Below are 11,373 nucleotides of genomic sequence, written 5' to 3'. Positions count from 1 at the left end.
TCTTCCATTATACAACTGCCTGTTTCCTCCTAATCTCTGAACTGGGTCAGATAATAAAATGATTCACGTGAAAAGATCCATAAACTTTTCATATAATTTTGTGTTCAGAGTGAGTTCACTGGAGCATTGTCAGGGTGTTGTTTATTTCCTCCTCCTTCTCCATCTACTCCCTCCAGAAAGACCATCAATAATTTACTGGGAGGAGAATGATCTCTCAAGTTGGTTGCAGCTTTCCTTTTATTCATGTGAACAGAGTTACTTGATGGCCAGCCATCTGGGTCCTTAACTTGTTCCTGTTTATGGTTTTGAACTTTCCTGTTTGTGGGGTTTAGACAAACCAGACGGGGCCTGAAAGGTTTGATTTTATTTTATTTTTTAAACCCCATGCAATAAAGAGTCAGCTCAGTTAGATGGAGCAGTCCATGCCTAAAAAGAAAATCAGTCAAGCCAAAATTCATAAATTCATTCATTCATTCAGGGAGGCAGGAAGCACTTGGGTGGAATTCTTATCAGAAAACAAAGAGTTTCTGACAAGAGATTTGTTCCAACTGAATATCATATCTGAGCTTTCAGTGTTTATCTGGAATGTGTCTTTAAAACAGTGCCTTGTTTTTGAGACCCCTATAAAAATATGCTTTATTAAAATGGCATCTCATCTTATGCCCCGGCCCCAGTAATCTTAGTTAAAGGGACATTTTAAGTCCTTGTACATGAAACTGAAGATCAAGTGTCAGTTTCATTATCTGAATAGATGGCAGCGGCTGGCTGAGCAGGAGAAACCCATTGCTAAGGGCTCTTGTATGCAATCCTACATTTCCCCTTTTATTTATTTACTTTAACTCACAAGTTCCAAATAGCAGGAGGGTTAAGCAAAAAGACAAAGGCCTGTCATTTATCCATCTATTAATTACCTCTAGCATGGTAGGGCCGTTTGTAAATACAGTGCTACTTTAGATAAAACTTTCATGCAGCTATTTAGGCCCTTTGAAATATAAATGATTTCCTTTAAATTTTTTATCATAAATCAAGGCATGGAGCTATGCGACAACACACCGATTCCCCCCCTGTTGGGAGGAAGCTCTCTCTCTCGCTCTCTCTGCCTTTTGCCTTTCAAAGCCTAGTTCATGTTCCACTTCCAATTGCCTGGCTCTTAGGCTTGATGGGAAGTGATGGCGTGATGCAGTCTTGTCATCAGGCCCTCTGCACCTTGGGCTGCCTTGTCATGTTGCCAGCAGATCTAAGGAATTTAAAGGGGGAAAGAAGGGGGGCAGGGAGGTAGCGCTTTAATGGCCCTGTACCAGCAGAGAACAGAGAGATGCTGCTGGACTCACTGTGGAGAGGTGACCACCCCATCCCATAATCCTTACCAAGGCCTCTTTGTCTGGCTTTTGAAAATCTCCCCACACCCCTCACTGGTCCTGCTTCCCACGCTGGGTGTCTTTTGCCTGGCTTGAATGTCTCCTTGAACTTTGATAAGGCCTCTTTGTGTATTATAATGATTTGATCATATGTGTCATCATATGTTTTTGAGGCCTGTTTGTTTCCTTGTGATGATGGGGGCTATAACCTGTATTTGGTTGAGCAGTAAAAACTGATGAAGGTTTAGGCCTCTTGGATAGAGGATAGAGAGCTCGCTCTCTCTCTCTCTCTCTCTCTCTCTCTCTCTCTCTCTCGTGTGTGTGTGTGTGTGTGTGTGTGTGTTTAGAAACTAGCCTACTGTAACCAAGATAAATTTTACCTTTGTGGCTCTGCCCACTTTTGCCACTGGCTCCTCTCACAACTGGTATGTGGCCTCCATAAGGGAATGTGGCCCTCAGGATGAAAAATGTCCCCCACCCCTCTGTTAACAGCACCAGGCAAATAGTGTTTTAAGATTGCCTGGGTCTTTTAACTCTACGTTAGTTACATTAATTTTATGCTGGGATTTTATTGCTGTTGTTTCCTGTTTCAGTATATTTTACTGTACATGATTCCACATTTGGTAAGCTTCTCCAAGAGCTTCAGTTGAAGAGCGGCTAATATGTTTCTGGAAAGAAGGCAGGCAGGCGGCCAATTATACTCAGCTCCTTCCTGGATTTTGCTGGATAGCATGGCTGGTTGTGATCCATGTCCTGTCTCCACAGAGGCCTGAGCAGGCAACAGAGTGAGAACTGGGATGGAGAATGGACCGCTAGATATCCCTCCAGTTTTGGTAACTGGAAATGCTATGTCAGGGAGAGGAAACCTGTGAATCTCCAGATGTTGTAGGACTCTTGCTCCCATCAGCCTTGGCCAGCATGGCCCATAGTCAGGAATGATGAGAACTGTACTCCTGGAATATCTGGAGAGACACATGTTCCCCTGTCTTTGTTGCTGGTGGTGACAATTTAAGATTGGGCAAGCCCCCTACAAGAACATTAAAAAAAACCTCTGGCATCAATTAGTATGAATGGATTGTTTTATTTCTTTGATTCTATAGCATGACAACCAAGGTGGCATACATGGGGCAGGATTCAACTAATGAGTGCAATGGGGCTTTTGCCCTCTCCGCCTTCCACATGTTCCTGCATGCCTGTTTTCCACCCCACCCCCAAAACTGGCTCCGGAGAACCTCCAGAACAGTGTGCAGGGGGAAGAGAGAGGAGACTGTACACTCTTACATTAACCAAAGATGCTTCAGTCATTATTGGCATCCATTTGTCTCTAGAGACAATGGAGTGGACCTCTGGAGATGAAGTCAAACCGCTGCATTAGCAACACCTAAGTGACCTCCCCAGGGTGCAAGCCTGGGCAGTGTGTATGGAGGTCCTGGGTTGCTCAGACCCCCCTCTCAGCCTCACTGATGTGGTCCAAAGGAAACCAGAGCAACATATTTAGCACCAACTTGGCTGCAGGAGTTGCCGGAGGGAGGTGTACAAGACGTCATCTTAGGGACTCCACTCCAAATTTGTGTAGGGTTTACTCCTTAGACTTTTCTTCTCCTGAAGATATCTCTCAAGGCAACAGAGGTTTGGTATCTGATTTTTCATTCTCCTAGATAGGCTAACCTCTTAGATTGACAAGGCCCATCTGCTTCTCACTTCCCCCTACAGCACATGCAGAAACCTCCTTCTTGACCATTAGACCCACTATTGGTCTCGTCCTTTCAATCTGCTGGAGCCTGTCTTCACAAGCAGGGGATATTCCCAAACTCACTGAGGGTTCGAGAACCATTGGCTACCCTCACCTCAGACCGAGGGCAAGTGGCAAGAGCTGCACCCATGGATCCCAAAGGTGGAATGACAGCACCCTGTTGCCCCCCCCCCCATCACTGCTCCTCACCAAGCACTGCTTCTGCCTCCAGGATGGCAACTGCAGGGGCAGCTAATACTCCTAGGAATTGTGTGGTAAAGGGTTGGGTTTGGCTGTGTGGCCTCTGGTAGCTGATCCTGGCTGTACATCTGGGAGTGCACAACTGAGAGGGGGCGCCTGAGAGTGCCCCCTTACAAACCACATGAATTCCTCCAGCCTGGAATCAGACTGTGTTCCTCTTCTACTCTCCCCCCCCCCCACTGCCCCAAATAATTTCTGGTTCCTTTCTTTGTGGTGCTCTGTGCTGGCTCTGAGCTGCTTCCCTTTGCCCTGGTGGCAGCTCTGAACATGTGGTGGCTCTAATGTGGGGCACCTGTTGCGTTACTCTGCTGTGCTCGCTTGCCACACAGTTCCAGGAGTGAGACAGATGGGAGAAAATTTGGACAGCTTTAGTTAGCCAGGAGGGAGAGCTAGATTCCCTTCACAAAAAAGAGGTGATGAAGATTCTCCCTCCCCGCCCCCAAACTCTAATGGGGCAGAGCCTAGAAGTTCCTGGGCAAAACAGGTTCCCACAAGTGGTAGCAGTTTGCTGAATACCCACTGGGATGCTTTTAAGAGAGGATTATACAAATCCTCATGACTCCTAGCCATGATGGCTATGTGCATCAGGGACTGGCTGGGAAGCACCAGTTGGGAATCCCATGGGAACCCCCAGAGGAAAAAGGCTCAGAGCCAGGGTATTGGTGGTGGGACAATGATGCGTGGTCAGGGGGAAGGAAGAGCGGACGAGCTCTTTTCTAGGTTGACCTAACCTGTCCCGCAGTGCTTGTGTACACAGTTGCATAAGTTCCCCATGATCCGTCAACAATCCTTGTTAACCAACCCCCAGTAACAGGTCTCTCCCATCAGCCCATTTTCAGGAGGTGTTTCTCTCTGCGAGGTGTTTCCCCGGCTAAGCAGCCACACAAGTCATCACAGGAAAGTCTACCTACCGTTCAAGGAAAGAGTTTCTGCACTGCTAGGTTTTTAGAAGCCATTAAAAGAATCAGAGATTTGTGGAGCTGTCAAAAAAGAAAAAGAAAAAAGAAACAAAAAAAAGCATTTAAGATCAACGCCTTTAATAGATTCAGGTTATGACACCCAGGAGATAGAAAACATCTGGAACCCATAGGCATTTTTTTGCGGCTGGGGAGAAGAACCGGCAGTGCCCTAGATGAGTGGAGATTTCCTTGGACCTGAGTCAAATTTTGTGGAAACAGGTCCCACTTCATGAAAGAAATATGGGCACTGGTAGCGTGTGGGGATGGGGGGGCAGCTGCCCCCTAGATCAAGTAAAACAATAGAAATACTTAACTGACTGACCAATTACATGAGTTCTGCCCCCCAACAAAGTCCTGCCCCCCCTCAAGAATCCTGGATACGCCCATGACTGGTAGGTAGAGGAGCAAGAGAAAGTGTTTGTTTATTAGGACTTGGGGCGCAGAGCCAAGTTATGCATGCAGAGGCAATGGGGCGGGGTGTGCATGTGATTTAACAAAGGGGGTGTTCGTTAATTCCAAGGTAAATTCTCTTCTGTGTGTAGTTCAGAGTAGTCTTGGGGAGGCTTCAAATCCCCGCTAGGCCAGAATTTGATCCTGGACTGGTGTCTGTCTGTCTGTCTGTCTCTCTGCCGAACCTTACCTCACTAGGCTGTTGTAGCTGTGAAGATAAAAGAGAGACGTAACCTATGTATGTTGCCTGGGAGGAAAGCTATGTTATAATATATCCAGGAGATCTGCAATGTGCAGCACAGCGAAAAGACGCGGTTCTTTTCCAAGCCTCCAAATTATTACGTATTCTGCTGTTGTAAAAAAAATAAAAAATGCTAGCTCAGTTGGCTAGACTGCGAAGTGATGATAACGCCAAAGTTGCAGGTTGGATCTCTGTATGGGACAGATGCATATTCCGGCATTGCAGTGGGTTGGACTAGATGTTCCTCAGGCTCCCAACTCTACAATTCTAGGATTTGAAACCCGGGCCCCTCTGGAGCTGGAAAAAACGCACGGGGCGCCACAACTGGCCAGGTTTGTCGCCTTGGGACGGTGCGCATTTAGCTACTTTCTGCGTCCTGGCCAGTTCTCCCGCCTCTTAACGCGTTGCCAGAAAGGAATCCCCGTCAGAGCCAATGGGGCGGCCTTTTTAAAAAATGGCTTTTGGCAGGATCCTTCCCAGCGCCTTAGCTGGGGACCCCCTGCTCTCCTCCTGCTTGGCTCCCATCCCTGGGGTTCCCCCCCCCCTTCCCTCTTGGCCGGCACCAGCAGCAGCAGCACGCGTGCGCACAGGGTGCTGGTCCCATGGCAGGCAAGGCTTGTAAGATGAGTGAAGAAGCCGAGGTGGAAGCAGGCGCGGGGCGGGGGGGGGGGGGGCGAGGCGCAGCAAGGGAAGCGTTGTCCTTGAGCACCGCTCACTTTGACAGGCGCCCGCCAGAGAACCAAGGCGGCCTCGATGCCCGACGCCGCGTCCCGGCCAGGTGCGCCAAGATGCTGGGCATGAACGCCAAGGCGCCTTTCGGCGTGCACCCTGCCCTGCAGGAAGCCAAGTTCGCCAGCCTGCACTCCAGCTCGGAGGCGATGCGCCGCGTGTGCCTGCCAGCCCCGCAGGTACGTAGACGGAGCCTAGCGACTGCTCGAAGGCACATTTTCTGACAGGCCCGGCTTAATGTTTTTTTCATGTCTCCTGCACAATCTCTCTCCCTCTCTCTCTCTCCCTCTCCCCCTCCCTCTCTCTGATCCACATGTCTGTTCCAGCAAAGCATCTTGCGCCTTCATATTAATTTTTATGACCTGAGCTTTGAGAAGAGGAATCTCTGTGCTTGAGAGAGAGAAAATGTGTTTGAATGCCGACTTGACGGTATTCCCCACTGACGGCGCTCTGCGCGTTCTTGCTTGCAGCTGCAGGGCAATATATTCGGGAGCTTTGATGAGAGTCTGCTGGCCCGCGCGGAAGCTCTGGCGGCGGTGGACCTGGTCTCGCACGGCAAGAGCCATCCTTTCAAGCCCGACGCCACCTACCATACCATGAGCAGCGTCCCCTGCACGTCGGCGGCGTCCAGCTCCTCGCCCCCCGTGGCCATCTCGGCGCCCTCGCACCACCATCACCACCACCACGCGCAACATCCTCACCATCACCCGCACCATCCCCACCCGCACCACCACGCCGGGGCGCAGCACCAAAGCCTCGACGGCGGAGACCTCCTGGAGCACCTCTCTCCCGCGCTGCTGGGCGGCCCCGAGCCGGGCGCGGTGCTGGCCGGCCCCATGCACCCTCACGCGCACCCACACCTGGGCGCAGCCATGGGCCACCTCCACCAAGCCATGGCGAGCATGGCGCACGCTCCGCCGCCGCCGCCTCCCTCGACGGCCCCGGTGCCGGCTCCCCACGCGGGTTTGCCTTGCCTGGGCGACGTGGAGTCGGACCCTCGCGAGCTGGAGGCGTTCGCCGAGCGCTTCAAGCAGCGGCGCATCAAGCTGGGCGTGACCCAAGCCGATGTGGGCGCGGCGCTGGCCAGCCTGAAGCTGCCCGGCGTCGGCTCTCTGAGCCAGAGCACCATCTGCCGCTTCGAGTCGCTCACGCTGTCGCACAACAACATGATCGCGCTCAAGCCCGTCTTGCAAGCGTGGCTCGACGAGGCCGAGGCCGCCTGTCGCGAGAGGAGCGCGCAGGCCGAGCTGCTGCGCGGCGCCGAGCGCAAGCGCAAGCGCACGTCCATCGCGGCGCCGGAGAAGCGCTCGCTGGAAGCTTACTTCGCGCTGCAGCCGCGCCCGTCGTCCGAGAAGATCGCCGCCATCGCCGACAAGCTGGAGCTCAAGAAGAACGTCGTGCGCGTCTGGTTCTGCAACCAGAGGCAGAAGCAGAAGCGCATGAAGTACTCGGCGGGGCACTGAGAACGCCAGGGGCACCAAAGACCATAGATCACATACATATATCTATAGCTATATCTATATAGATCTCTATAGATGTTGCTCGACGGCAACAGGGAGCGGAACAAATGGATCTCTGCAAGGACAGCCCTACCGAGCCACAAAGCCATGGACCTTAACCGACCAACAAACGCTTCCTTCTTTTCCTCTGGCCATCGGCCACCTGGTTTATTTATTTATTTATATTATTATTATTATTATTATTATTATTATTTATTGCTTATTAATTATTTTCATCGTCATCATTCAGTTGGCACAGCTTACTGTTGTTCCTCCCTGCGGGAGCGGCTGCAAATCAAAACTACCAACCGGCCTATCCATCCAAAATAAAACGCGCGCACACACAAACAGTTTGTTTCTCCCCCAACCTCCAAGCCATCTTTCCCCGTTTCATCCTTCTGGGTTTCTCTTCTCACCCGAGTGTGTGTCTTCTGGCGACCTAGAGAGTGTATGAAGCTTGTCATTTTTGTTGGAAGAGTTTAAACTCGAGAGGTACTGATTTCTTTTTAAAAAAAAAAAAATGACGCAATAAGAACGGCAGTGGTAGATGCAGTTCGGAGGGGGAATAAACCGCATCTGGATTTATGCAGAGAGAGGTGGGGGAGAGAGAGAGGGCCGGGAGAGAAGAGAATGAAGATTTATTCAGATTTTGTGGATTTGTATCAGTGGGCAGGGGGAGGCTATTTTCTGAAAGTCCGTTTTGTAATTTGAAGCCAGGTTTGGGTAGTTTTTGTTGCTCCACCGCCTGTTACATGCTTGGTCAATTGCATGCTGTGGATAACTTAAAAAAACAAAAACAAAAAAACAAAAAACAAAACCCGATTCCTTCTTAAAAAGCGGAGGTGGACCGAGCTTTATTTTTAACTGCGAAATGACTTGGTCTTCTGTTTCTCTCTCACACACACGCATGCCTATCTCCAGATACAGCACAGTTCGGTGTTTCCTGGGTGAGGAGAGAGGAAGGAAGAGGGGGTTATATGAAATAAATCCATGCCGAATGGAAATCTTTGTTGGGGAGTAGGGGAGCTTGCATTCCCCACCCCCCATCAGCGACTGGTGGATGCGTTTACTTTTTTATTTCCATGGGTCTTATTTCCAAACACGTGTTGAAAGATCATACTGAGCCAGCAACAAGTAATAGATTTTTGCCTGAGGTGAGCCACTGCATCCACATGGCGTAACGCGTGTGCCCATCCCCACCCCCCGCCCGCCAAAAGGCACCTCATCCCGTTCGATAAGTAAAACTCCCCTTCTAGTAAGGAAAACTTTCACCCGCACAGGACGATCTGCAACACTAACTGCATAAATGCTCATTGGAACTGGAGTTCAGTGGGTCTAGCGGGTTTGAAATCCGAGCTCTTTCACTTGAGTCTGTAGAGTCTGAGTGACTTTAAAAGAAAAACAACAACAGATGTGAGAGTTTTCATTGCACCTCCGAAAAGAATTTACTTTTGGCCCACTGCGGAACGCATTTTGAACTAAAAACAGTCCCGCAGGAGGTTTAAAAATATAGCTGTCAGTTCTCGTCCGGGCTTTGATCTAAACATGTTTTTGCACTAAGTAAAGAGTTCTTTTTGCAAAATGTCTTGTCTGTATTTGTATCCGCCCCTCTCCCTGGAAAATTTATATTTCCTCCCTGTAATTGGGGCATTTTGCCCACTCCTGTCATCTCTACACCTTTCTCTTTGTCACTAACTTTCTGCCCCCGCCTCCCTGGAAATACATTCTGAAATTTCTCAAATAAAAGAAGCTTTATTTTTCAACCTGAACGGAAGTTTTTTTCCTCCCTCCCCCGCCCCCACGACCGTTTTGTGGATTGATCTTGTGGTTGACCTTGTTTTCTGTTTAGATGGAGAAGTGTGGGGGACAGGGAGAAACATTTTGAGGCGCGCTAAAATGTTTCAGTGAAGCGAGTGATATTTGTGCCAGAAAAGAGAGTGTCACATCTTGCCTGACGAAGAGTTCTGGAGAAGGTGAAAGCTTGCCACGCTTTTGTGACATTATGGTTGACCCTAATATAAGTATTGCTGAACTAGATTTTCCAAATATTTTCCTATACGATGTACTCCGAGTTCAGAGGGGCTAATTCATCGGAAAAGCGTTACAGGATTGCAGCGATAGGGGTCAAGCCGTTCCTTAAGGTTATTGTATGTACTGTATTACGTTATACCTAATTTCGGCCCGCATCTTCTTCCTAGAAAACCAGTTCTTTCTTCACATTATATCATACTTTGACTGTTAATGATAACACTTAATTCTCATCCCTACATCTGACGTATTTTTGTTTTGATGCATTTCTTACCGCTGTTCCCACGTGAAAACTTTTTTATTGGATGGTCAATGTTTTGGAGAGAGAGAGAGAGAGAGAGAGAGAGAGAGAGAGAGAGAGAGAAGTACTCTAATATAACAACATCCCTTGCCAAAATCTTAAAAATTTCTTGTGGTAAAGCCTACAGAGCCCACTAATGGTGAAAATAATTTCGCAGTTCATAAAAAAAAATTCAAATTTTATCGCTGTTCATTAAAAAATAAAACAAAATACCGGACTGATTGTTTCTGTAATAAAGTTTAGCCGAAGCCCTTCTCAGCAGGATAAGGACGGAACTTCTTTGTCTGAAGTTCCATTGAGAAGGAAAGAAATCGCTCAAAACAACTGTATCAAAGGTTGATTTGGAATTCTGCTTAAAAGGAAAGTAGGGCTTTTGTTTATAAATCCCCGAAGCACCTTAAAGGATTAAAAATTAATGCTCGAACCGCAGCGATCTTCGGAATGTCTCGCCCTTGCATATCAATGAATATCCAGCAACAAAACTCCGACCACATTCTGCTTCCTTTGAAAAAATAACAAGAAAAGCTCCTTACTGAGTGTTTTTTAAAAAAGTTGTTTTTATTCCCATGAAGAAAATCGTAAGAAAGAGCATTAAACTCTCCTTCAACGCCATGGTTTCATTTTGTTTTCTCAGCGAGCCCCAATGATTTCCCCCAATCAAATGTCCTTTAATAATAAATGCCCTTGTGTCATTACATTATATTGTGGGTTCTGAAATTTTAAAATAAGGTTGATGCAATATTAATTGGATAACGTGGTATAAAAGGGGCAGAAAGCAATGCTGCCTGCATCCTGTCTCTGCTATCCGCTTGGATTTCAAGAAATACTCTTTTCAGGGTTGGTGGCGGTTGTTTTTATTTAAAAAACAAACTAACAGGTAAGAGGCATTTAATGATTTTAACATTCCTGCTTACTTAGCCTGCTACATTGCTGTATTTTGAACGTAGCACCCTGTGTTATTTGGGTTTTTTGTGCCCCCTCCTTCTTTATTATAGTCTGCCTTCCTCTTAAGTCCAAAGGTAGCTTTGCTGCTACCTAGTGCTCCCCCGCTCGGGAGACTTTTCTTCTTCGATTTTCTACTTAAACATCCAGTTTCTATGAGGATTTGCTTTAAAAGTCAGAGATACAGGGAAAGAAATAGAACCGCATTCAGTTTTAAGACAGGCTTAACAAATTCTCTAGTTCTCGCTCTCTTTCTTCGGATACGATCCCGGGAACTGAAGAGTTTCCCCAAAGTCTCATGTCAACAGAAACAGATTTTTGAAACTTTTTTGAAACCCAGTTGGCCTTCCAAAGTTGATGTTCTCAATTTCAGCACCTGGACAGCTCCCTGCATAGACAGACTGTCCATTTTTTTTTTTTTTTTTAAAAACGATTTCTATAAAGCCAACCTCAGGGCATTCCACTTCAAGAACGCAACTTTCTTCTCCACTGAGTTTCCCAGATTTAATCCAGAGGATGTGCTTTTGGAAGGGATTTCTTGATGTACGTCCCTTAAAAAAACCTCATCTTTTATTGATCAACAGCTGTTGTATTTTATTAGCTTCTTCGTTTCTTGTGTGGATTGCCACGAACCGCGCTGCGCTGCATTTAGCCTGTCTTGCAAAGGCAGGCAGGCAAGCAGACTGCTACTTACACTGGGTTAGAAAAGAGGAATGGCGCGGGCGACGGTTTCTCATTGACTGTTGCCGGATATAGCTTGCAGTTTGGTGAGTTATATATTGCCCAACGGGCGGATGTTTCGGGAAGCAAGTCCAGAACTTATTAGATAAAGCAGAACAAAAGCGATTCTGGGAAAGAGAGAGAGACTCAGAG

The 11,373-nt window shown here is 47.8% G+C and overlaps 1 protein-coding gene across 1 annotated transcript; it reads left to right on the top strand.

The window, feature by feature from the left end:
• Window positions 1-5,789: 5,789 nt before the first annotated feature.
• POU4F3 (POU class 4 homeobox 3) lies at window positions 5,790-9,098 on the top strand (the record flags this gene model as incomplete). The annotated part of the gene is made up of 2 exons (XM_080993452.1): window positions 5,790-5,909; window positions 6,201-9,098. The coding sequence occupies 2 exons, from the start codon at window positions 5,790-5,792 to the stop codon at window positions 7,191-7,193; spliced, it is 1,113 nt and encodes a 370-aa protein (XP_080849578.1). The 3' UTR covers window positions 7,194-9,098.
• Between the last annotated feature and the right edge of the window lie 2,275 nt (window positions 9,099-11,373).

Source organism: Podarcis pityusensis, assembly GCF_964106645.2.
Source record: "Podarcis pityusensis genome assembly, chromosome: 2".
Classification (NCBI taxonomy): Eukaryota; Metazoa; Chordata; class Lepidosauria; order Squamata; family Lacertidae; genus Podarcis; species Podarcis pityusensis.
This window is presented reverse-complemented; position numbering and strand designations above follow the sequence as displayed.